We start from the raw sequence: 25,411 nt of genomic DNA on the forward strand, positions 1-25,411 counted from the left end.
GGAAGGCTTCCTAGCAAAGGGTTAATCAGGGTCTGCATAGAGGCTTTTTAGGTGGAAAGGTGGAGAAGGTATTCTGAGCAGTGGGGACAATGTGAGCAGAGGCACAGAGATATGAAGGAACACGGCACAGGAGAGGATTATAAGCGGGGTGTGGCTGGGTGAGTTGGCTCACTGAGAGGCAGAGGCTGTGGGATGAGCTAGACTAGAGAGTTTAGGCTGGGGTTGGCCTTGGTAGGAGACTTGGCAGGGCAGCCACTGGAGGGTTTAAGCAGGGTGGAGAAGGGGCAGATAAATTGGTTAGAAAGGTCAACTTTCCCCTGCTCTGAAGACTGAAGCCGGCGGTGGGTGGAAATCACTTGTCCCACTTTACCGGGTCACCCTGGCAACGGAATAGCTGTTGCACTACTGGCCAGGGGACTTGCTGTGACAGTCTTTCAGCCTTATCAGACATCCAGGGCAGAGGAGGAGCCACTGAGTGAAGGTGCAGACATCAAAGGATGGGAACAGTGTGACATCTGGAGAGTTACCGTGTGAGATTGGTTAGAAACTATTTCCTCCACCGGCTGTTGTAAATACAGTGAGTCCTTCCTATCTGTGGGTTTTGCATCTGCACAGTCAATCGACCTCAGATCAGAAATCTTGGAGGGAAAAAAAAATCCCCGGAAGTTCTAAAGAGCAAAACTTGAATTTGCCACCTGCCGAGCACCACACCGAATCCATGGGAATGAAGTGATGTGTAGGCATGCCCTGCTGTGGCCCATACGCAGACATAGGTTATATGCAAACCTATGCCATTGGATAGGAGGGACTTGAGCATCTGAGGAACTTGGTATCCACAGGGGTCCTGGGACCAATCCCCCCTGGATACCAAGGGTTGACTGTACCTGCATTCATAGCTCTGTTTTCAAATATGTCCCAAGTTAAAACAACATTATTTCTATTCCCCCACCCACCATACAAGGGGCAACACAAGGTAGTGTCTTGAGAAGTCAAACATGGTTTGGATTTGGGGTCTACATTATCCTGATTGTGGGACTCTGGACAAGTTTCCCTAGCTTTTCTGAGCCTGGATTTTATTGTTTAACACATAAACTAACAATTGCATCTCTCTCACACATGGTTGTGAAGATTAGAGTTCATGCTGGTTTGGTGGCCATCATAAGAAGTGCTTTAACAAGTGGAAGCCATGATTATTTTTCCTCCTCAGATACACTGGAACCTTAGGATACAAGTCACAGGAAAGTATTTAGATAAGGATGTTTTCATCAGGTTCTCTTAGTGCTTCCTGAAACAGGTGTAACCAGGTTCATGGTGGAGCTGCCATCCAACAGCTTATATGCATCCTCTTGTCCAGGCGTCCTCAAACTACGGCCCGCGGGCCACATGCGGGTGTTTTTGCCGTTTTGTTTTTTTACTTCAAAATAAGATATGTGCAGTGTGCATAGGAATTTGTTCATAGTTTTTTTAAAACTATAGTCCGGCCCTTCAACGGTATGAGGGACAGTGAACTGGCCCCCTGTTTAAAAAGTTTGAGGACCCCTGCTCTTGTCAGTCACCTGCCATCATTGATCTCGGTGCCTTCCACCTGAATGCACAGCAAAGAAAGTTGTGCAAAGAATGGTAAAACCTGCAAGGTTCTGCCCAGAATGGAGAAACAATGATCATTATTATCTCTATTCTATTTCAACCTCATTATACTCCCAAACCAATGGGAATGCTCAGTTGGAATGAACATTGTGTACCTTAGGGGAAAGAGGAAGGACCAAAATAAATTTCTAAGCAGAGTGAACAAGACAGGAGAAATCAAGAGATACAAGTGAAGAGGAGGGTTTAGGGGAGTGATCAAATCAGAATCTGAGCATCAGAGTCCCGAGAGAGGAGAAGCAGTGAGGAATGTGGGTCTGAGTGGGAAGGCACCCCACATCTGTTGTCTGATGTAGGCACCTACCCAAATGAGGAATTCCCTCCTCGGTGTCCCTGACAGATGGTCATCTGGCACAGTGATTCCCATTCTTTTTCCTATCATGGCACACATAGAAAATAACATTTGTATAACACTAGGGTAAATGGACAGGACTGCTCACACATGGAGGTGAGCAGCCTGGGGACTCTGGGTGTGCCAGGTTCAGCCAGCGGCCGTCACAGGTGAGTGGAACAGTATCTCAGGCGCCCCTGGAGCCCAGCGTGCTTTGAGAAACTGATCCAGCAGGACCAGTGGAGAGCCTCCCCCAGCGTACTTTCAGGCAGTCAGGTGATAAATAGGCATGTAGGACCGGGCATTTCATTATCACCGTCAATACCGATGCAGATTTACTGAGCATGCTTTCCAGAGATCTCTCTTGGATTCTGAAGATACAGAATCTTACATGCCATGGTTTCTTGCTTTCAAGCCATTCTAAGGAATAAGTGTGCTTCTTGTGGCCACAAAATAAATGAAGCTAACTGGCCTGGAGCTCCTCCAGGCATTACTAGAGTGAACAGAAATAAAATATGCAATTCTGTCTTTGAGAAACATTCAACTCTAATGGGAAGGTAAGACCAATATGTGAGAGACAGAAGACCTATAAAGAAGGTGTATAAATAAGCATAAATAAAAACTCAAGTGCAGCACTTAATGTTCCATTTTCTATGATAGGTATTTATACTCTTAATTTTGTCTTCTTACGGATGCCAAGGCCCTTGAGGACTGCTTTCCTTTCTTATTCATCTTGTGTAGAATATACACTCAGAGTTTTGAATGGATGTGTATGCCGCTGCGGGGTGAGCCTGAGTGCCAGGGAATTCTGAGTGGCGTAGAGTGCTGTGCTTAGGGGAAGCCTTGTAGAGCTGAGCAGTGTTTTCCAGTAGGAGAGAGCTCACAGTTTGGCAGAGGGAGGGGGGATACACAGGGAAGAGGGACGAGCTCATGGAGAGTGAACAAGTCCAAACAGACATTTAGGCCACTATTCAGGTGGTGCTCCTCCTTGTCTTGCCTTACTTACTTCTGTTGACAGCAAATCTCTGTGGTCTCAACATTCACCCCCTTCCTTCTCCTTGGACTCTCTTCCTCTCTTGATTGGGCAATCTAAACCCTCCTCATACTTCAAGTCCAGGTGGAGATACAACCCAGGAAACCTTCCATGACACTTCTAGCCTTCCTCCTTTCTTTCTTAAGTCAGATGGCACTATTCACAGGTCTGAGCCCCATGCTCTGAACCTTTAGAAGAAGTGAGAGACTTCATTAAAAAGGTCTCCAACTTGAGGTAGCTTCCAAATGAGATCATGAAGGCTAGACTAATTATATACAGTTTAGTATTCAAACTAAGTGTGGAATAGTGGTGTAGAATAGAGGGGCTGTGCAGAGTGGACTGGAGGCCAGGAGTCCTGCATGCTAGTTCTATTTCTGAAGGCAACTAATAGAGTACCTTTCCGCAATCACTTAGCTTTCCATCCTCATTTCTTCATCTGTAAAATGAAGGTTTTGTGCAAGACACTGATTTCTTCTGGCTCCGTAATCTGCAAGATGAGGAAGGTTAGAATAGTCATATTAGACTGAATGGAAAATAGTGACTGGTTCGCTGGAAAGGGCAGGGACCAATGGAGAAGCCATAGATGATGGTAACTAGAAGGATTGGTCTGTGAGGACCATGGCATAGAGTGGAGAACCAGTTAGGGACTGGTTGAAGACTTGTTGCCCTAGTATTATAAGCGGTTTTTCTAGAATACAACAAACCCTACACAGAGCTCTCCTGGTGTAGAGGGTCTGTCAGCCTCATGTACCCTTTGTCCTTGGGTCTCAAAGGAAGGGTCTTCTCACCTGTAATTCTTTGAGCTCTTCTGGCGACTGACTTTCTTGAAAGAGTACGTCAAGTCTCTCATCAGCAAGCCCTGTGAACGGGCGGAGGGTGTTTTAGCCAATCATCATAGGATGCATCCTCTTTAATTTTCTCTTTAAGTCATCTACTTTGGCCAACCTGCATTTATGGTGGTGTCAGAGCAACGCACTTGCCATTCCCCAAAGCAGAGCAGCCTCCCGGCCTGGATGGTTCGCTGTCCTGGGTTCCCAGTAGCCCCAGGCATTGCTGCCTCCTCAGCATCCTGGGCTGCAATTGAAGGGCAGGAGGACCTGGTCTTTGATTTTTTTCTAATATTTTCTTTTTTTTGGTCTCTGACCATAATAACAAATGAACAAAAACAGTTACTGCAGAAAAGTTGCAAAATACAGAAAAGTATAAAAAAATTATAATCACTTATTTAACCCCCCCCCCTTATTATCACTGTTAACATTTTTCACTATTTTGACTAAAAAGGAATTTTCTCTTAAAATTCATACAAGATCCTGAACTATATAAACAAACTATTCTTTGGGGAAATGTTTGAATCTTTTATTACCAAAAATGTTCAAGCATACACAAATGTAGAGAGAACAGAATATCGAGTCTTTGTGACCCAAACCCAGCTTCAGCAGGTACAAGACCTTTAAAGCAGTGGTCGGCAAACTCATTAGTCAACAGAGCCAAATATCAACAGTACAACGATTGAAATTTCTTTTGAGAGCCAAATATTTTAAACTTCTTCTAATGCCACTTCTTCAAAATAGACTCGCCCAGGCCGTGGTATTTTGTGGAAGAGCCACACTCAAGGGGCCAAAGAGCCGCATGTGGCTCGCGAGCCGCAATTTGCCGACCACGGCCTTTAAAGGATCTCTTATCTCCATGTTGGGCCAGAACTCAGAAAGGGGGGCAGCAGGATGAACATTCATAAAGATGATCTTGGACTTAGTAGGATTTAACCAAAGCGATCCTGAGCACAGCAGGGCCCTGACTCCTGTGGGTTTTGAGGCACTGGCTTATGTGGACACAGTCATGGTGACCTTTCTGGTTGCATGTGGCTCTGCCTACCCTCTCTGTTTGATATTTGCTCTTGAGTCATCTTGCCAGGACTGTGGATAGGTCTTCAATTACATCTATGCCCAGCACCCGTGGAGATCCCCGCCCACGACCAGGATGGGGCAGTGCTTGCCTCGGATTCTGAGCTGAGCTCCTGGCCTGGAGCTCCTGCCCTGGTCTCATGGACATCAGACTGCTGCCTGTGGGTGAGGTGGGAGAGCCGTCTTCCCCTGGCTCTCCTCTTTGTCACACTGGTTCTGCTCTCTTTTCCCACTGCAAAGGTGGAGAATCGATGGTGAAATGTCCCCCAGGAAGTTACCCTTGGAGGTGCTTTTGCATCTGGATGAAGACACTGATGCATCCTCAGTGACAGTCACTGACGTCCAGGGAATAGGTGGCTGCTGGCCATCAAGTCCAGGGGCTTGGAACAAGCAACTTTTCTGCAGAAGGTGTGGAGGGCCCTGATTCCTGATTACTTATCTCCCCTGGTGAAGCTTGTTTGTGTGGGGAGACTTAGCGGGTCTATTACACACACTCAGGGACCTGAGACATGATGAAATGCTCTGCCTCAGGACTGGCAGGTTCAGCTCCTTGCTGGGCGGCAGCAGGTGGCTGAGTTCCACTCTATTTTCTCTCCACGGCTCCTTCACCCTCTTTCTTGCTGGAGGGCTGGGAAAACAGCTCTCATTTTCTGGCTGCCACATCCTAGCGTCGGCTTTCCTGTTTGTTTTTGTTCTCCCCTAGAAGCTGGTAATAGTCTGGGGAGGATTGCTTTGAAGAGACCTGGGACTAAACGATTTAGGAAGAGTCCAGGGTTCTCCAGAAGTGGACCCAGGTCTGCTCCAGGTCACTTTCCTTGGTTGGGCCTGTTCCACCAAGTGACGGTTGTATAGTGTATTCTCGCAACCTTCCAAGATCGTGGCTAGACTGCCTGGTGTGCTGGGAGCCAGGTTGTGTGTTCCACGGGCCTTTACTTGCCCAGTGCTGTGTGGTGCACTGTACATTATGTCCCCTTCCTAAAACCTGGGTGTGGTCAGAGGAGTTCAAGCAGCTCTGCCCTTGGAAACACCATCCGACTGTGCGACGCAGGGGCTGGGTGTTGGCTGCTTCGAAGGTTGTTCAAAACCCTGATGAGAAAGGGATGTCATGCCTTAAGTCAGATTTCTTACAAATTGATTTGGGGGCAGAGGTTCTTGTGGCAATGATTTATTGAGAAATTAAGAAGGGACTAGTAAGGGTACTAGGCGAAGTTTCGTTTCCATGGTTGTAACCTCCAACCTGATGCCACTGATAGCTCCAGAGTGTGGGTTATACCCCAGCGGTTGTCCCACTCAGAGGCAAAGGGGCTGGGCCTTTAATAGCCCCACATCGGTTAGTTATTGGGGACAGGTCTCCCTCCCATAGGCTGGCATACACTCACAGGTGAGGCAGAGACGGCTTCTGAGCGTGTGCAGGTGAGCCCTTAGCTAACACGCCTAACTGCTAGGGCAGTGGTCGGCAAACTCATCAGTCAACAGAGCCAAATATCAACTGTACAACGATTGAAATTTCTTTTGAGAGCCAAATTTTTTAAACTTAAACTTCTTCTAACGCCACTTCTTCAAAATAGACTCGCCCAGGCCGTGGTATTTTGTGGAAGAGCCGCACTCAAGGGGCCAAAGAGCCGCATGTGGCTCGCGAGCCGCAGTTTGCCGACCACGGTGCTAGGGGCTGGGCGCACCTACTGGGAAAGGGGACCTGAGCGGGCACAGCCCAGAATCTGCCACAGGGGTGAGGGCTGGACAGGGAAGGTGCAGGAGGGAGGAGGGAAAGGGCTATTCTGAATGTGAGTCCTGAGCAAAGAGGGAACGTGGATGACTCGGTGTACGCAGGGAGATAGATGTACAGTCGCCTGTACATTTCCTGATTAGGCTGACCTGTCAGGATGAGGTCCCATTGGCCGAGAGTAGATGGTACCTAGGAAGGGGCTTGCAGGCAGCCCTGGGGCATATGGTTCAGTAGAACATCCACACGGGTCTGGTGGAGTTCATTCCAGAAGCCCTCCCCTCCTTTTTTTCCTTCTTCTATGCCCCCCACCTCTTGACACTTCTTAAACTTAACCTTTTCCTCCACTTTCATCTCTATATAAGCCTGTTCTCTCCATTTCTGGCCTCTGCTGTCTCAGTGAAGGTAGTTTCTTAGAGTCTCATGTGATTCCTTTCTCTAAAGCTTCACAAATCCTTTCCTGACCACCTGGGTGTGATCAGACACAGCTGCACATCAGCACACTCACCAGTTTAGGTTTGCAAATATTTGCGTGCTCGTCTCTTTAATGTGGATCCACCCGTTATACTGTTTTCCACGGGCCATGACCTGAAACGATTTGCTCTTCATTTATCTCCAACGCCTAAAAGAGTGTCTGCCACACACTGGGTGGTCCACAGATTTGTTGAGCACCATGTGGCATCCTGCTCTGAGCCACAGACTCCACGTCCCTTGGGTGGGAAAGGAGCTGTCGCACTGGGTGCTGGAATGATGTGGGGGCCACGGGGAAGCAGGTGCCCGGGTGTGTTGCCCTTAGGGGAGGTATTCAGCAGTTGAATCTATCTTCGGCCTCTGTGCCTCCCCCGACCCCCACCCCTTTGCCCTCTCTGGTATTCTCTCTCTGGTGGCTGGCAGAGGCCTTGCACAGTTGTGTTTGCTAAAATGAATGGCCTGGCTTCTTAGCAGCCATCCCTGGACCTGAGTGGGTTGGGAATCCCAGAGATCTCTCTTTTGCGATGGAGCCCAGAGGCCAGTTTCTGCCCCAGACCCCCAGCCCCAGGACACTGGAGATTCTGGAGATACTTTTGGTTATCACAACAGGGGGTGGGCGTGCTACTGGCTTCTACTCGGTAGAGGCCAGGGATGCTGCTAATGCACCCCACAGGACAGACCCCAAAGAGTTCTCCAGCCCAGGCTGAGAAATCTGCTGTCAGCTGGTCCAGGGCTTGCCAGCAGGTGCTGCCTTTAGTCTGGGGAACAGGTGTACCCCAGAAACCCTGGAATCAGTATCCTAATTCCAGTCTCAATTCAGTCAGCCTCGGGCCGGAGCTGCCCTGAAAGGCAAGTTCATGTTTTTCAGAGAGCCCTGTGGCACCTTCGTAGAGCCCTGCTGGTGCAGCCTCAGACGGGAGAACCAGGGACCCTTCCTGTTGCTGTCGCCATCCCGCTCTTCCTCTTCCATCCTGCTCCCCCACCTTCCTCCAGCTTCCACAGTCCCCCGAGATTAATGTGATAATTGCATTGTGCGCCTGTTTATGCAGGGAGTGGGTGCGCTCACCACCCCCAACCAGGCAGCTTCCCGGGGGAGCACATTCCCTCTGTGGCAGGACTGGGACCCATTGAGTACTCCTGTGCAGGTGGGCTGCCCCCCGCAACTGCCTTCTCCGTCTGTCACCACCCCATCGCGTGCACGTATGCATGTGTGTGTCACTCAGGGACGCGGCAGGTGAGAAGGTGGGAAGCAGCCGGCCTGCCAGTCTGGGGGCTGCGCTGGGCTGGGTGGGAGATCAGCATCTTAGATGACGAGGACATTGCTCACAAGGCATAGCACGTAGCGTGCTTCTGTGATGCCTGGCACTCAGCAGGTGCTCCGTGAGGGTGGGAAGGAGGAGGCTGGCCCTCTGTGTAGCTTTCTTTGCTGGGAGGGGCCTGGTGCTCCACAGTAGAGATCTGGGAAAGGTTCACCACGAGACACTCCTGGGGCCAGAACCGTGCGGGATACGTTTGGAAAGCTGTGGGTCTCCTTCCCCAGGACCTTGCTCAGTCAGAGTACTTAGCGCGGCTGTCCCCTGTTTCTGAAGGAAGAGTGAGTCCTGAGGGAAAATAAAGTGTGATGATCCTGCACCCCAGCCTCTTGTCAGAGTCACAGAGGCCGAGGGCGGCGGCAGGCGGGCGGGGGCTGTGGAGAAGGAAGGAGAGGGAGAAATTCTCCCACCCTCTTTGGGGTACAGACAGTCATGCCCCAGAGAGAATAGCCACAGCTGTCAACGTTTTCTGCTTGGCGGCCCTGACTCTACCTCACGTGGTCCCGGGGCACTTGCTGCCTTGGGAGTTGTCAGTTTCGTTCTTCTTGTTGAATCTCAGAAGACACGTCAGTAGTCATCTCTCCTACACTGGACAATTTTATGCTTGTTTTAATAATGATGAATCAGAAGGAGATTGAAGCTCTAATTAGCATCAGAAAGAACCTTGCCTTTTTGGAGGAGGGAAGTGTGAAGTCCTCTGCTTGCCCCCTCCTGCTGAGGCATGTGACCTTGAGCACAGGGACTGGATGTGTCATTGATCCATTGACAGGCAAGGTGATGTGAGGGTGAGGCCACCTGGGGAGGAAGGATGGGAGGGAGAGGAGAAAGGTGTAGAGAGGGGGTGGCAAGTCTGTTAAAAGGGTTTGTGAGTAATCTCTGGGCTGTCAAGCTGTTTTCTCCAGAAGAACCTTTTAAGCTGTCAGTCATCGCTAACACCCTCCCAGGGCGTCATGCCGCTGGTGCTGGGGTCCTCCCAGATTTTCTTTTTCTCCCCATCTTGCCTTCCTCCTCTCTTGTTCATCCAACAGGCCCCAGTGCCATAGTGGATGACTTTTTTCCTTTTTTAAGCAATTCAGACAGAGCTGCACAGATGGAGAGGGGGAATATCAGAATGATTTTTTTGGGGTATATTTCAAATATGAGAATCATCTTATTCAAATCATGGTTGTTTATTGATTAATTGAGCAACTGTATGTGCCAAACACTTCGTTAGGTGCCAGGTACAGAAATGAGCAGACAGTTAAGGCTGTTGCCTTAGTGTATGTTATAGCAAAACCAAAATATTCTCTCAAAACACTGAATAAAAAGACACTGTTCATCATCGGTATTTTCTAGAAGAATTAGGAAGCAGGTTCCAGACTCTGGGGCTGTGAGGGAGTCCTTTTATCCCTGCATTTCACAGGCTCTACTTCCTGATATGTTTATGGATTTTCCTTGAGAAAGGGGGTCTTATAATCAAGGAAGTGTATAAAATGATGGAATAAACAAAGTTAATGCTCCCTTTTTTGTGTGTGGGTCTTCTCACAGGCTCAGGGGGAAATAGAATTTGCTGTGTTTCCCAGGTTTCTTTGGTTATAGAAGCCCATTTTCCACAGAACACATGAATGGCCTACCGACCTCAGGCAATGACCACACAATTTGGGGAACACTCTACAGCAAGCATGGCAAACTCAAAGGCTAACACGGGCCAAATAAATGAAGCATGTGGCCCACGGGCTGCGAGTTTGACATGCTTGCTCTACAGCATCTCTAGCAAATAGTCACCCAACTGAAATTGCTTTAGCTCTCTTCACACTGTAGCTCATTCACTCCTGGGCCCAAAGACACCTTAAAGGTCACAATGTCATCGCTGACACCAACTAATGTTTATTGGCAACTGAACTCTGATCTGGGTGCTGGGAGCAGACTCGGTCCTTGCTGACAAAGAGCGCTGAGGGGTACTGGCTAAGCCATAGAGTGAATGAAACCTGTTGGTCTTCTCCACCGGTGTGGCTCAGTGGTTGAGCATCAACCCATGAACCAAGAGGTCACCTGTTTGATTCCCAGTCAGGGCACATGTCTGGGTTGTGGGCTCCATCCCCAATAGGGGGCATGCAGGAGGCAGCCAATTGATGTTTCCCTCTTATTGATATTTCTTTCTGTCTCCCTTCCTCTCTCTCTAAAATCAATAAAACATATTTAAAAAAATAAACAGACTCGTTGGCCTGAGTATCATTGGTGAACCATCCTAGCTAATCAGTTCTACAAAGTATTGCCTTTATAATCCTGAATAAAGACAGAGCTAGCTGTACTAAGATAGTTCCGTCCATCCTGCAGCTCACAGGAAGGCCCATGTCTCAACCATCTTGGAGAGAAAACAGTTTCCTAGGTCTATTAAAAGCCCTTAAGTCCCTTGGCATCTGGTTCTTCATGTTTGAATCAGGGGCAGTTTTCTCGGAGGCCTGGCCCACATCTTCCCTGCTTACACTAAACTGGGCAGGCCTGGTTGACCCAAAGAGTTACATCTTATGCACTGAAATTAGCAAGTCCCTGCCTTTGTCCCATGAGGAAGTGTTTGTTTTTAACTTTTATTTTGCTTCATTAGCACTCATCTCTCTCTGAACAGTGTAGGGGCACAACAAAAGGTACAAGTTTGGTGAAAGAGGTTGCCTTAAAAGCTCTTATTAATGGGAAAATTTACTGTACGGCGATGGCTGCCATAATAACCAGTGGGAGGCTCTAGTCTATGGACTGACATACTTGAATGGGAGGCAGAAATAAAATGAGATAACTTGGGGGGAAAAACAAGGTAGAATGTCATAGAAGTCCACAGGAAGCATGAGTTTAAGGAATCAAAATATGTTTGCAAAGTTTGGTGGAATGTAAATCACAGAGACAAAAAACACTTTGCCATAGAAATACCAAGTTCACAGCTTTATTTCGCTAATTGAGCATGCGAATTTGAGGCAGGGCATTTGACTTGGATGCCTTTTTCTCCAGTGAATTGGGGATAAAATATCTTTCCAGAAATTGAGTTTCAATCAGGTATTAACTATTTGGAGGGAATTTCAAAGCCCTGTCTGTAAAATGCAATTAAAGGAGACTATTTAAAAGATTTGGGGTTGATATCATGGGGAGGGAGAGTCAAGGCGAAGCTTAGTTGAGAGGCTCAAGTGTTAGAGAGGGCTTTTCAAAATGCTCCCAAACTCCTACTAAGATATCCTGGCAAGAGTTGCTTCTGGGGGCTAAGTCGTGTGGCGTAAAGCTCCTTCAGCCCCCACCATTCAAGGGCCTTGCCTTTACCTTGCAGTATAAGAATCTAGAATATCAAGGATGGGAGTGGGTGGGGAGATGTCAATGGGGGAAAGAGGAGACATATGTAATACTTTCAACAATAAAGAATTAACAAAAAAAGAATCTAGAATATCATGCATTTTTCAGGTCACTGTGTGTTAGCAGTCAAAAGAGAGCAAGGGATCACTCTTCAAATCTAGATTTATTCATTGTTTTGTCCAGAGCCTTGCTGGGGCCAGGCCTGGGCCAGCTCTCTAATAAGGGATTATGATGGAAGAAAGCAAGCCAGAGCCCAGAGAGCCAGAGGACAGGTCAGGTCAAGGCTGAGCAGGATGTGGACGGCCCTCATATCTTCCAGTGCAGCCATGTCCAGGCCTTGGCTAGCATCTGTGGAATAGAGGGATGGACACAGCCTGCCCCTGTCTTTTTGAGAATTGGTCCAATTCAAAAAGCAGAAACTTAGAAGCCACAGCATCAAACGCTATAAAGCCAGTGAGTGTTTGCATGATCTTGGAAAAGTGGTTGAACTTTCTGCGTTCTGTTCTCTCATCTGTTAAGTGAGGGTGTTAAGACTATTGCAACTCGGGATGTGACATGAGGCTGATGCAATGTCCTTCTCTACACATATGGGAGAGTGAGTTAACCCACAGTAACACCAGATTGGGAGTGGAGCGAGGCCGTGTCTAACTGCATTGCACTGTGCTTATTACATTATCCTATGTGGGCAGCTGCAAGAACAGAGGCCTTCAGCTGGCACATGGTTTGGATGAGTTATTAAGGAACCATGTTTCTTTCTTTCAGACCAATGATGCCTTAGGAGCCACCTGGAATTGGCTGTACTTCATCCCCCTCATCATCATTGGATCCTTCTTTGTTCTCAACCTAGTCCTGGGAGTGCTTTCCGGGTAAGCCACACGTTCCTTTTAACCTCTTTCTAACCATAAACCGATGCTCCGGACTCAGGGCAGATTCATTTACTGAAGCTTCATTCAGAAGACATGTACCAAGCAGCCCCTATGTGCCGAGTGGTGTTCCTGATGTTGGGAATGCAGTAGTGGATTATCTTTCTAGTCATCTTTATTATTCTTAGGAAGTAAGAAAATCCTTAGATCAGGTACAACATTGAAGACAGTACCTACTGAGAGTTCATTTATCCATCCATCCTTTCATTTAGTCACTCGGCAATCTGTGTCAAACTCTTGCTGGTTGTTAGGGATATAAAGTTCAATAAGATACAGGCTCTACCCTCAAAAGATTCTTTATCATGTATTGGACATCAGACCATATTCGGGGCTTGGATTAGAGTACATCAATAATCCACTACTCAGTGTCCAAGGCCATGGGAAGCCTTGTGAGAAGCATGTGAAGTATAAGGCCTGGTTCCTACCTTTAAGGACCTTATGTTTTGGGGAGAGGGCAACACAATTACTTGAAACTGTTAGGGAAAGGGAGTTATTTTACTGACTAGTATACGATGCAGGTCATTTGTTTGGGGGAAGGGACAAATCTATATTGTCTGATGTTATCAGAAATGGTTTTGTGAAGTGTCAGGATTTTGTTTGGAATATAAAATGTGTTACCAAGCAAGGGCTTGCTGCCTGATGTGCATAGAAGTCAATGCTATGACCCCAGCTTTTGAGAAAAGTAAAAGCTGTTATTATGAGGTTGGCTGGGAAGGAAACAGGAGACAAGGCTCAAATTGTCTCCCCAGTTGGAAGTTTGGAGCAAGATTTAAGGGGTTTCAGCACCAGATATTCCTGGACAGCTGACCCTTCTCTTCAGTAAGTGTACTGGTTGGTTGGGTTTGGTCAGGTCCTGGTCCTTTGATTGCTTGGTGGGGAACAGTTAAGGGCTTACAAGTGTTTCTTGAAGTGGTATATCCAAGGTTTAAACTTTGGTTCTGGGTCTTGCTAGAAACAAGACAGGAACAGTTTGGGCTGATTCTGTGCTTACATATGCAATAAGATAAGATAGAAAATATGGGCATAAAACTTCTAGGAATGGGAACACCATACCATAACCGAAGATGAAGAAAGGGGACTTGTCATTGAGAGTGAAGAGACTGTAATGTAACAAAATTTAATCAGAGTGTAAATCTCACCTGGGGAAATGAAAGGTATAAAATAGGAAGGATAACATCGCAGTAGATTTTTGAGGATCTTACACTTTTATAAATAAATTGAACTTTCTTGTCTGAGTGGCATAAGTTTGTCAAGTGAAAAAAATTTAAGGTGATGGATCTGTTTAAACATGGCAGATTGAACCATTTGGTCATCTCTTATAACTGCTAACACAGGAAGTAAAATTTAAGACAGACACAGTGACAAAAAGAACAGGAGAAATGACAACAGATGAGAGATGTCAACCATTTTTGAATATAGAGAGTAAAGGGCAACTAACCCAGTGGTGGGAAAGCTGAGGTTTAAATTTCTTGCATGAAGAATGCCAATTAATAAAGCAAAATGATTGCTTTATAACTCTACAGGGCCCTAGAGAGGCCTGGGAATTAGAGGTACTAGGGATGTCTGAGAGCTGGAGTCTGGGTAGTGCTAAAAATAAGAGGACTGGTCAAAGGTCCTTGTAAGGAACACTTGGCAGTCCTCTCCCCAGCATCCTAGATCTCTCCCCTCACACAATGCTGACAGGGATTTGCCACACCCAGCCTTCGCCCCGGACAAAGAAGTCTTACTCCCCATAGAGACTGAATGGGAGAAGCTGGGAATGCTCCCATCTGGTGCATATAAGAGTGGAGATTGTATGTTGCAGTGAGAGCAGGAGGGTTTAAATGAAAGTCCACAAATTGAGTTTCAGTCCTCCAGTCCACCTGACTATGTGACTCTCAGAACTGGAGCCATCTGGCAGGAGCTCAGAGCATCGGTGGGAAATTCATTTTCTTTGTGGGAAACTGTTAAGCTTGAAGAAAGACCTACGTATACAGATAATTGAGGGTGACCAGAGACATGTTTCCCACCTATCACCTCAGCGAGGCTCACGATATGGCTGCCGAAACAAATGACCACAAACTCGGTGGTTTAAACTGGGAGAGAAATTAATTCTTCAACGTTCTGGAGGCTAGAGGTCCAAACTCATGCAGGGTCATACTTCCTTCGAGGGCTCTAAGGGAGCATTTATTTCCTTCCTCTTCCAGCCTCTGGCGACTGCAGCATTCCTTGGCTTGTGGCTGTGTCACTGGTCTCTGTATCTGTGGTCAGAGGCTTATCTCCATATCCATCTCCCATCTTCCTGCCATACAAACTGCCCTTACAATATATTTAATGTCTACTTTTTATTTGAATACATTTTTACGAACTGTCTTGTGTATTTCTATTTGCATAAAAGATATATCACACTGTTTCCTTCTTGTTTTCACTAAACTCTATGCTTTTAAGATACTCTGTGTTGCCATGAGGGTCTATGCCTTCTCTTCTGTCCACCTCTCTTTTATGAGGACACTTGTCATTGGATTTAAGGTTACCTGGTCATCGGGATGACCTGTTCATCTCAAGAGTCTTGCCTTAATTAAATCTGCATAAGCCCATTTTCCAAGTAAGGTAACAGTTCCAGGTTCCAGGAATTAGGATATAGACACATCTTTTGTTTGTTTCTGGCGGGGGATGAGGGTGCTATATTCAACATTCTACAAGTCCCAACCATGCATTCAGCGTTTCCAACAAGCCTTTTGTGCCTTGTTCATGAATGTAAACACACAGCGAGAGATCATTATCATTCAAAGAAAATGTCTCACACAAAGGACAAAAACAAAATCAGAGATAGAAAAAAGAAACTTGAGGGAATATGAACAATACAGGGGGTAGAAGATAACTTTTAAGAAGTATAATTGATATCAGCAGAAATAGATGAGAAAGAATTTTATCCACAAAGTAACAGATTGCTATAAAGAGAAAACATTTAGCAGTTAAGAAGAGTTCTTGGGTATTAATGTACAATTTACATTAATGTAAAATGAATTCATGTAAAAAATGTGTAATAAAAAGACAGTAAATATAAAGGTGTAAGTATAAAGGTTGGAATATAAAAGTGATGTAATCATATAAAATTGAATGAAAATCAAAAAATCAGGGGATAGGTCAGACATTCAACTAATAAGGGTTACATAAAATGCAAAAGAAGAAATTAACAAAGAAAAATACCAAAAACGTTCCCAGCAGCAGTAAACCCACATGACCAGATTAAAGGAGTGGTTGAGACGTGTTCATGGATACTCTTCCCAGCGTTGTTTTTGGTGGAGGGGAGTTGTAGAAGCCTGAGGATCAATGACTGGGAGAGTAGGTAGGGAAACGGTTGGATGTATTCCATGACGTACTATGCAGCCCTTAGGAGCAACAAATACCAGGTACACATAGAGAATCGTAAAAACGTAGTTTGAATCATCATGGAATTTCAGAGCATCTGGGTCAAGGGAATATTCTAAAAGCTTCTGGTGATTAGATTGGAAAGCGTATGGATTTTGCCTACAAATAATTAGGAATTAGGATGGCTTTGGATGTCTAAGTGACATTGAAAATTAGAAACCAATAGAGAAGTCCCTAAAGCTTTCTGTTTTTTATCCATTCAGCTACTCGATGTCTTTTGATTGGAGCATTTAGTCCGTTTACATTTAAAGTTATTACTGAAAGGTATTTGTTTGCAGTCATATCTATTTTTGTGTCTGTATTCCTTCTTACCTGTTTATTTCTTCTTTTTACAGTATTCCCTTTAGCAATTCTTGCATTGCTGGTTTGGTGGTGATAAACTCCCTGAGGCTTTTTTTGTCTGCAAAGCTCCTGATTTCCCCTTCAATTTTGATTGATAGTCTTGCTGGATATAGTATTCTTGGATTCAGTCCTTTGCTTTGCAACACTTTGTATACCTCCTTCCATTCACTTCTAGCTTGTTGTGTTTCTGATGAGTAATCATGTGACAATCTGATGGGTGTTCCTTTGTAGGTAACTCTCTGTCTCTCTCTTGCCGCCTTTAGGATTCTCTCTTTATCATTTATATTTGCCATTGAAATTATGACATGTCTTGGTGTGGGTCTTTTGGGGTTGATCCTGCTTGGGACTCTCTTTACTTGCGTAACTTTTATCTTTCCCATATCTGGGAAGTTTTCTGTCATTATTTCTTCAAATAGATTTTCTAAACCCTGCTGCTCTTCTTGTCCTTCTGGCAGCCCTATTATACGCATGTTACTTCGTTTCATGTTGTCCCGAAGCTCCCTTAGGCTTTCCTCCTGCTTTTTAATTTTTTTCTCCAATTGCTGTTCAGCTTGAGCTTGTTTCTGTACCTGATCTTCTAACTCACTAATTCGGTCCTCTGCTTCTTGTAGTCTACTGTTGAAACTTTCCATGGTGTTTTTGATTGTAGCTATATCACTCTTCATTTCTTCCTGATTCTTGCATAAGTTGTTGATTTTTCTCATCCATCCGTTGTATAAATTCCACGACCATTACTCTGAACTCCTTTTCGGTCATGTTGCAAGCTTCAGTTTCACTAATTTCCTTTCTTGGCGACTCCACATTTTCTTTCCTCTGTGAGATATTTCGTTTCCCCATTCTGGCTATTACCAGAAAGCTCAAGTTTCCGTTTGCGTGGACCTGGGCCGTGTGCTGTGGGGACTTCGCTCCACCCGAGTTTCACTGGAGTGCTCTGACACTAGGACATGTGGCTGCCTTTGGTTGGTGGGAACCAGACTTGCCCAGGGTCAGTGTCCCCAGTGTTCTGTGTGGTCTCGTGTGCACACTTGGAATCAGGGGCCCTGTCTGCACCACACTGTTGGTATGCGCCGAAAATGAGATCCTTAGGATGTGCCAGGAGTCAGAGTTTCCCTGTGTCTGCACCAAGACTCGAGTGTCAAAGTCTCTGTTGCCTTGTGAGGTTTCTCGTTGAGAATCAGGGTCCCTGTGTGTGCATGCACCAACAATTGGGGTCGCTGGCTCTTAGTGTGAATGCACTGTGAGTCAGGGATCCCAGGCAGCTGTGTCCGGCGTGCCAAATTCCCTGAAGTGGAGCTGCGTCCTGTGTGTGCTCTCTCTACTGAGCCAAACCGGCTAGAGCGCACATTCTTAAAATCCTGAAGGTGAGCTGACTCTGTGGTGCACTCTCCCAAAGTCCCGGAAGTGGGGCGGAGTCCGTCCTGCGCGCCAACTTCCCCGAAGGGAAGCCCTTCTGTGCACGCTCTAAGATTCCCAGAAGGGGGAGCTGTGACCCGCAAGCCAAATTCCCCGAAGGGGAGCCCTCTGTGCGCACTGACAGATTTCCCCGACCGGGAGCTGCTTCTGTCCCGTGCCGCGCCAAATTCCCTAGTGGGGAGCGCGTCCCTGCGCAAAGCTCGGCAGCTTGGGCGAGGGGCGGGTCTATCAGTTACTGCGCTCTCGGCGCGCCTGTGAGCATTCAGCAGCTTGGGGGAGGGGCGGGTCTATCAGTTACTATGGCGCTCGCGCGCCTGCTGGGAGTGGGGTAGGCTCTTTGACTCACGGAATTCTGCTGAGAAGTCTGGATTCTTGTTTGTGGTCTGAAGCTGTGATAGCAGTTCTCTGTGCCCAGTGGCTGCAGGGTCCTGGTTTGTGTCAGAAGCCAGGATCCGCGTCTCAGGCAGCTCTGTTTCCCAAGATGGCGTGGTCTCCGCGTCCGCACCAGCCGCTGAGAAGTGTCCGCTTTGTGCGCGGGGCTGCGCCGTCTAGGACTGCCCAGTTAGGGAGCCCCTTGGAAGACGTGCAGAATCTAACTGACCCTAGCTCACACACACACACACACCACACACGTCTACACTCTCCTCTATCGGTTCCTCACTCGCACTCTCTCCCTACCTTCCAGCCGGTCGCCATCTTTTCGACAAGTCCCCTAAAGCTTTCTGAAGGCAAAAAATTTTCCAGGACAGAAGTCTATACCCACCAAAATAGCAATTATTTTCGAGGATAATAGCAATATTTCCAGACATTCTTTCTGAAGAAGTTCCTGGAGAATGTGAGTCACTAAAATGAGGAAACAGTTGAAGAGGGAGAAGGGCATGATACTCATGGAAACAAGGGCTTTAATAGAGGAGAGAGGCAAAGGGGGTCCCAAGCGTGATGGCGAAGGGAAGTTTAGGGTGAAGGCAGTCAGAGGCCTAGAGCATGTGCCCTTGACTGGAATCAAACCCGGGACTCTTCAGTCCGCAGGCTGATGCTCTCTCCATTAAGTCAAACCAGCTAGGGCTGGGCCCTCTGTTCTTGATCATTACTCACTTCCTAAGTGTGTCCACGTTTTAGTTTAGAGAATTCAAGTCAGATTCTTAATATTTGAAGAGCGAGAAAACAGGTGCTGTGCTAACACGTCCTTGGTGTTCCAGATAAGACTCCAGGGTGGGTTCAAGAGTAGGGAAATGTGACGGAGCTCTGCCCCGCAGGACAAGTCCTGAGCCTGACCGTATCCACTCGGATGGATGTGCTCTGGTGTGGAATTGCATCTTTTAATCTTCTTACATTCTTCTCCGGATGGGAACGAGTGGCAGCTTGGGAGAAGCGCCTGGCAGTCATGGAGGAGAACCTAACCCTGCCACTTGCTAGCCTTGTGCATCCGGACAAGGGGCTCTGAGTCTGCTTCCTCCTCTGTGACATGGGATAGCAATTCTCTCTCATATGCAGAGGCCACCTCACCCAGGGTCTGGCATGGAACAGCCATTCGCCCTTACGCCCTTTGATAATATTGACCTGGTTTCCTCCACCTCTTAGGGCCGGTGGCTATCAGCTGGGTAGCAGCCTGTCCTTTTGGTTTGAACCAGTCGTGAGGCGGTCAGCTCTCTGATGGGGAGTGGCCTCCTCGGGTTGGGAGAGGAAACAGAGCTGAAGTGACATTTGCCTCCTTAGCACTTCTGGGGAAACCTAGGAAGTGACAGCAGCAGCTGGTGCGCGGAAATGCTGACATTGACAGGAATGTGAACGATAGGCGCCTTACAGGCCGGGCCTGAAATATCTCCGTCCAGGTTTCTTTTCCACGTTCTGATGCTCGACACAAATGGGGAGGGTTTTCACTGGTGTCCGCGGAGGGTTCTGTGCACAGGAGTGGGAGGGGCACGGGCTCTCCGCTTGGTCTGGTTTCACACGCCCCTGGGGGATGTGGCTTTCTCTCTGGAGTGAGGGCGTGGTTGGGAGTTGCCCTGGAAAGCCAGGGACGAGCTCTGAAGGCTTTATCTCCAGAGGACATGTTCCCAGGATGCTGCGGGCCGTTTGAATGTTACTGCCAAGGCTCTCCTAAAGCAGAGGGACGGCAATGGAGGGAGGTGCCCCTGTATTAGGCAGGTGACGAGAAGAGTCCAGGTGAGGGGAGACAATGGCGGCCATGGCCCATTGGCACCAGTCTCAGGGCTGGAGGTAAAGGAAGGCAGTGAGGTGTGTTCACGGGCTTCAGTGTATTTAAGGAGGAAGTGTGGATGGGGCATTGCAGCATTTTTATGTGTCTCAGAGGAAGTGCGATTTGATGAAAACCATTAGCTTGGGTTTGAGGAGAAGCAGAGCTTCCTGTCTCCATGAAAACAAACCAGCGCTGCGCAGGCACGTCCTGAAGAAGGTCAGGTGCTACGGGCAGGAGGCTCACACAGACAGAAAGGGCCCTGAGCTGTACCCCCCACCTCGCCCCGCTGTCCCCAGGGCTCCTGGAGAGAAGGAGGTAGGCCTGGGTGCATTAGCACTGTCCCCAAACCGGGGTGGGGACAGCCAGGCCAGGGACTGCTTACAGATGCACCAGGAGCAATGGGAGAAGTTCATTAGGGGAAGCAGAGGAGACCAAGTAGAGGGCCCTTCATATGGGCTAAGCTAACGACTTTGAACCTGATCCCAGAAGCTTGGCGGGTGGGGGGAGGGGTCCTCAAGTTGAAGCTCGGAAGATGACCAGTTTGCATTGGAAGGTGATCACCCTGAAGAAAGTGTACAGAGAGGCAAGGCTGGAGACAGGGAGACACTTAGGAGCAGCAGCTGAGGAGAGAAGCAGAGAAGCAGTGAGGCCTGGAGGAGAACAGCGGAGTGGTGGTGGAGAGGATGGGCCGCATCCGGGCGGTGTTGGTGGGAAGGGGTCTGCATGACTCGGTGACTAGTGGGTGTGTCTGAGAGTGTAGAGGGGGTGGAACGAAGACAGAAGGCTCCTGGACTCCTGCCAAATCTCTGAATCGAGCCACTAAGTAGCTAGGGAAGAACACAGGACAAAGGTTTTGAGGAAGGGCATTTAGGTTTCGGACGGAGTTTGAGAAACCATATCACACTTCTACCATTTGGCTAGTTCACAGGCGTGGTGTAGGGTTAGTTTTAGGTTAAATTTTTTAAATGTGTAATTTACTTGAGACTGTGCCATGTACCAAACACTGCCGATCCCCTGACACCGTGGTCGGCAAACTGCGGCTCGTGAGCCACATGCGGCTCTTTGGCCCCTCGAGTGTGGCTCTTCCACAAAATACCATGGCCTGGGCGAGTCTATTTTGAAGAAGTGGCGTTAGAAGAAGTTTAAGTTTAAAAAATGTGGCTCTCAAAAGAAATTTCAATCGTTGTACTGTTGATATTTGGCTCTGTTGACTAATGAGTTTGCCAACCACTGCCCTGACATACTGGGCTCCTTTAACCCTCACAATGACCCTAAGGAGTATTACTATCTTGTTTATATAAATAGGATCGCCCTGACAAGGAGGTTTGGTAATTTGCCCAAGCTCACAAAGCTATGAGGCAGCAGGTTCGGAATGGGGACTGAGGTGTGCCAGGGCCAGATATCCATGCTCTTGAGCACAGCTTCCAGATAGTTTCCGTGCCTTTTTTTTTTTTTTTTTTTGGAAGGAAATTACCTGGCATCTAGGACAGCAGATCTGGATGGAGATGAAGGGACCTTTGGAGGCGGCCAAGACACATAGAGCTTCCAGTCCTGCAGACAGATTCCATGTTAAACACATGTGGTGACCAGCGTGTCCCTGGTTCCCGCCCTTTCCCGGATGAGCTGTGTGACCGTGGGGGTCACATAGAAAGCTATGAGAGTTAGTTTTGAATTTTAAATTGAGCACATAGAGGATTAGGAAGGTGGTAAAATGTGATTGATTGGTAATAAGACTATTGCAAAGCTTTAGTTGGTAGACAAGGAATGAGGATATCAGGCACTGATAGCTAAAAGGTAAAGGGGAAACAGGCGAATACTTTAGGTGGTAAAATAGGATGTGATAAATGACTGGCTATAACGGGTGAGGGAGGACCATTCTAGCATAGATCCCAGATTCAGTGGTGAATGTCTTGGAGACCTTTGGTTCCATTTACAGAGATGAGTAATAGACGAAGGAATACAGACAGCTCTTGCTCTGGGAGGGAGATGTGTTCCATTTCAGACAGAGAGAGTCTGAGGTTCAGGGGGGCCAAACAAGTGGATGGGATCAGCCAACAACTTGTGTTTTAAGAACAGAGGGAGAAAAGAAGTGACACTGTCAGTACTTGATAGAGAAAATGACAACAATAGGTACGGTTATCCATGGAGGGGATGGAGAGAAGAGAAAACAGGCAGGGATAGAGAATTCTAGAAACACCGACCACTAAAGAGGTAGAATATCTAGACCGGTCAAAAGGATATCGGGAAAGCATCACGTCTCGAGGACAAAGAAGTACAGGGTTTCAAAAGGGAATGAGCAAACCCCAAATGCTGAGTGAGTCATAGGGATCCAATACAAAGGTGACTAAACAATAGCTGTTGAAGTTGACAATGTGTAAGGACATGGATGGCTTTTAAAAAAAAAAAAGTTTATTTTGAAATAACAATAGAGTTATAGGAAGTTGCCAGAGAAAAAAGTTTAGGGGGATCTCATATACCCTTCACCTGGCTTCCTCAGTGATCACATTCTGCATAACAACAATGCAATACAACTAGGAAATAGACATTGGTACACTCCACAGAGCTTATTCAGATTTCACCAGTTTTGCGTGAGTGAGTGAGTGAGTGAGTGTGTGTGTGTGTGTGTGTGTGTGTGTGGTTTCATGTAATTTTATTGTAGAAATGTGTAACTACCACCACAATAAAGATACAGAATTGGTCCATCACAGGAATCCCTTGTGCTACCTCTTTATAAGTCACACCCACTTTTTTCCACCCGCACCCCACAATCCCAGGTAACCACTCATCTGTTCCACATCTCTCTAATTTTGTTATTTTAAAAATCGTATATAGCCCTGGCTGGTTGTTGCTTGGTGGTTAGAGAATCAGCTGGCACACTGAAGGATCACGGGTTCAATTCCCAATCAAGGGCATGTGCCTGAGTTGCAGGTTTGATCCCCAGCCCCAGTTGGGGCACATGCAGGAGGTAATCAATCAATGTGTCTCTCTCACATTGATGTTTCTCTCCCTCTTTCTCTCTCTCTCTCTCTCTCTCTCTCTCTCTCTCTCTCTCTCTCTCTCCCTCCCTCCTGCCCTCCCTTCCACTCTCTCTAAAAGTCAATGGAAAAAATATCCTTGGGTGAGGATTAATAACACTCCCCCCTGCAAAAAAAGAATCTTATATAAATGGAACTATATGGTATGTAACCTTTTGGAATGGACTTTATTTTTTTCACTCAGCATAATTCCCTTGAAATCCATCCAAGTCATTCCTGTTGACTTCTGATTCCTTTTTTATTTCTGAGTACTATTCTGTAGTGTGGAGGTACCACAGTTGGTTTCACCAGGCACCCCTTGGAGGACATTTGGGTTGTTTTCAGTTTTGAGCTATTACAGATAAAACTGCTCTCAACATCTGTGTACAGGTTTTTGTGTGAATGTCAGGAGAACTCTGAGCTAAATGCCAAGAGTGCAGTTGCTGGGTCATATGGTATGTGTGCATTTAGGCTTATGAGACACTGCCGTCTATTTTCCAGAGTGGCTGTACCATTTTACATATATGCCAGCAATACATGATAGTTCTGGTTTTTCCACATCCTAGCTTAAAACATTAAATAATAATACGTAATGAACATTAATAAGTATCATAAATTTATGTTGAAATTTTAAGGCAATATAAGTAATGTAGACTGGTGGTTACTCGATGAATCACATTCTTTTAAATATTATAGACCAGTAAATTCTCAGAAAAAGCAAAGTAACAAAACAAAAAAAACACCACACATTTGGTGGGTAGAAATGATGAATATAGATTAAATTTTTAACAGTTAAAGACTTTAAAACAGAATAATCACAAACACAGCTTCAACTGCTACCTTCTCTCATCATCATTTTATTAAAGAATCTTAATTCATCATCCTTATCTTATATGACCTCTCAAAGCTCAGCCCTGCCTACCTTTCCAGCCTCAACCCATGTAGCCTCTCCTTTAGCACACCACACACTCCATTCCTGGATTTCCCAGGTACACACATCTCCTTTTTTTTGTTCCTATTGCCTAGAAATAACCCCATTAAGCTCCTCTACACACCTGCCTATTTAGCAGAGGAACTCTGGCTCATCTTTCAAGGTCAAATCCTTACGTTTCCTCATCTGCGTCCTCCTCGCACTGTATATAACCTTCCGCTACAGCACTTGTCTCATGTTACAGTTATCTGTGGAGCTCCTTGACCTTTCATAGATTACGAAGGCAGGTATGATGGTGAGTTCACCTTCCCTTTCCCAGGACGTAGCAAGCATAATTCACAGCCCCACAGTGGTTCCCGTAGATAACCTTCTAATGAACGAATCAAAGGCCATCTTTCAATAGGTGGGATGTCTTTATTCATCAGAGATTTTCCTGGGATTTTGAGCATTGTGGAATTAAAATGGGTATAATTCCCCCAAAGCCCACGTTTAATACTGGCCGAAGAGCTGGGCACAGGTTACTGTGGTAGAAGTTCATTCTTTTGCTGGTGTCAAGGGTCGAGTCTAGGAACTGTACTCAGACCTTCTCTATTACTGGGAGAAAGAGGGAGCATTGCCATTATCAGTGGGACGGACGTGACCCACAGTAATCAATCATTGCTATTTGAGGGGCCTTTTCTTGGATTTTTTTTTTTCCTGTTGTAATGTATCCCATATGCTCATTTCACTTTGGTGCTTATACCACAGTCCTAGGCTTTTCAAGATGAGGAGAATTTCTTTTGCTTGAACCTGTGTTTCTCTTTGTGGTCTATGGAATCTCAAAGCAATTGATTCCACCACATGGAAATTCATAATAGTTAGAGCCTCGCTTCATTCCGAGCTTATAGCCTGTAGCCCCTATAATTAGACATGTTTTCTGTGCACTTGCAGGCACGTGCACTCTGAGGTGGCTGAAATAATACCTTCCAATTTCCCCGGTTGATAATCACAGTCTTTACCGCGTGGTTGTACACTGGGTGCTCGGCACCTCTAGCTGTTCAGCTCCGAGGCTGTTAGAGGTGCCGTGGAATTCAAAGTTCTTTATTTCCCCCTTGATGTCAAGTGCATCACTACATTCTCAACACTTAATTATCACCGCATCCCCAAATATTCCTCATTTAGCGAAAATATTGAAATTACTCTTTCCTATCGAAGAAGCAAACTCTGATAGGGAGGGAGAGCGCTGGGAAACCGTGCTCCACAGAGAACCCAGGAGATGCACAGCTACTGAGAGCCTTCGGGGGAACAGGAGGGACCCCACAACCTGCTAAAGGGGCCCCATTACTCTTAGCCATATTAAACTGAACTTGATCACTAATCTATTTACCAGCTGATAAGTCTATAAGCTGAAGTTGACCAAACCAGAGGAGGCCCCCTAGCCCTCACCAGAGTAGACTGCAATGTCAGTGA

General features: G+C 46.7%; 1 protein-coding gene across 1 annotated transcript in view; it reads left to right on the top strand.

Moving 5' to 3' along the window:
* The window catches only part of CACNA1E (calcium voltage-gated channel subunit alpha1 E), a 428,883-nt gene that overhangs the window by 286,331 nt on the left and 117,141 nt on the right, over positions 1 to 25,411 (top strand). The window contains exon 10 of the mRNA XM_079761136.1: positions 12,491 to 12,594. Coding sequence (XP_079617262.1) covers positions 12,491 to 12,594 — 104 coding nt within the window. The remainder of the gene's footprint in view (positions 1 to 12,490; positions 12,595 to 25,411) is intronic.

Source organism: Cnephaeus nilssonii (assembly GCF_951640355.1).
Source record: "Cnephaeus nilssonii genome assembly, chromosome: 21".
NCBI lineage: Eukaryota > Metazoa > Chordata > Mammalia > Chiroptera > Vespertilionidae > Cnephaeus > Cnephaeus nilssonii.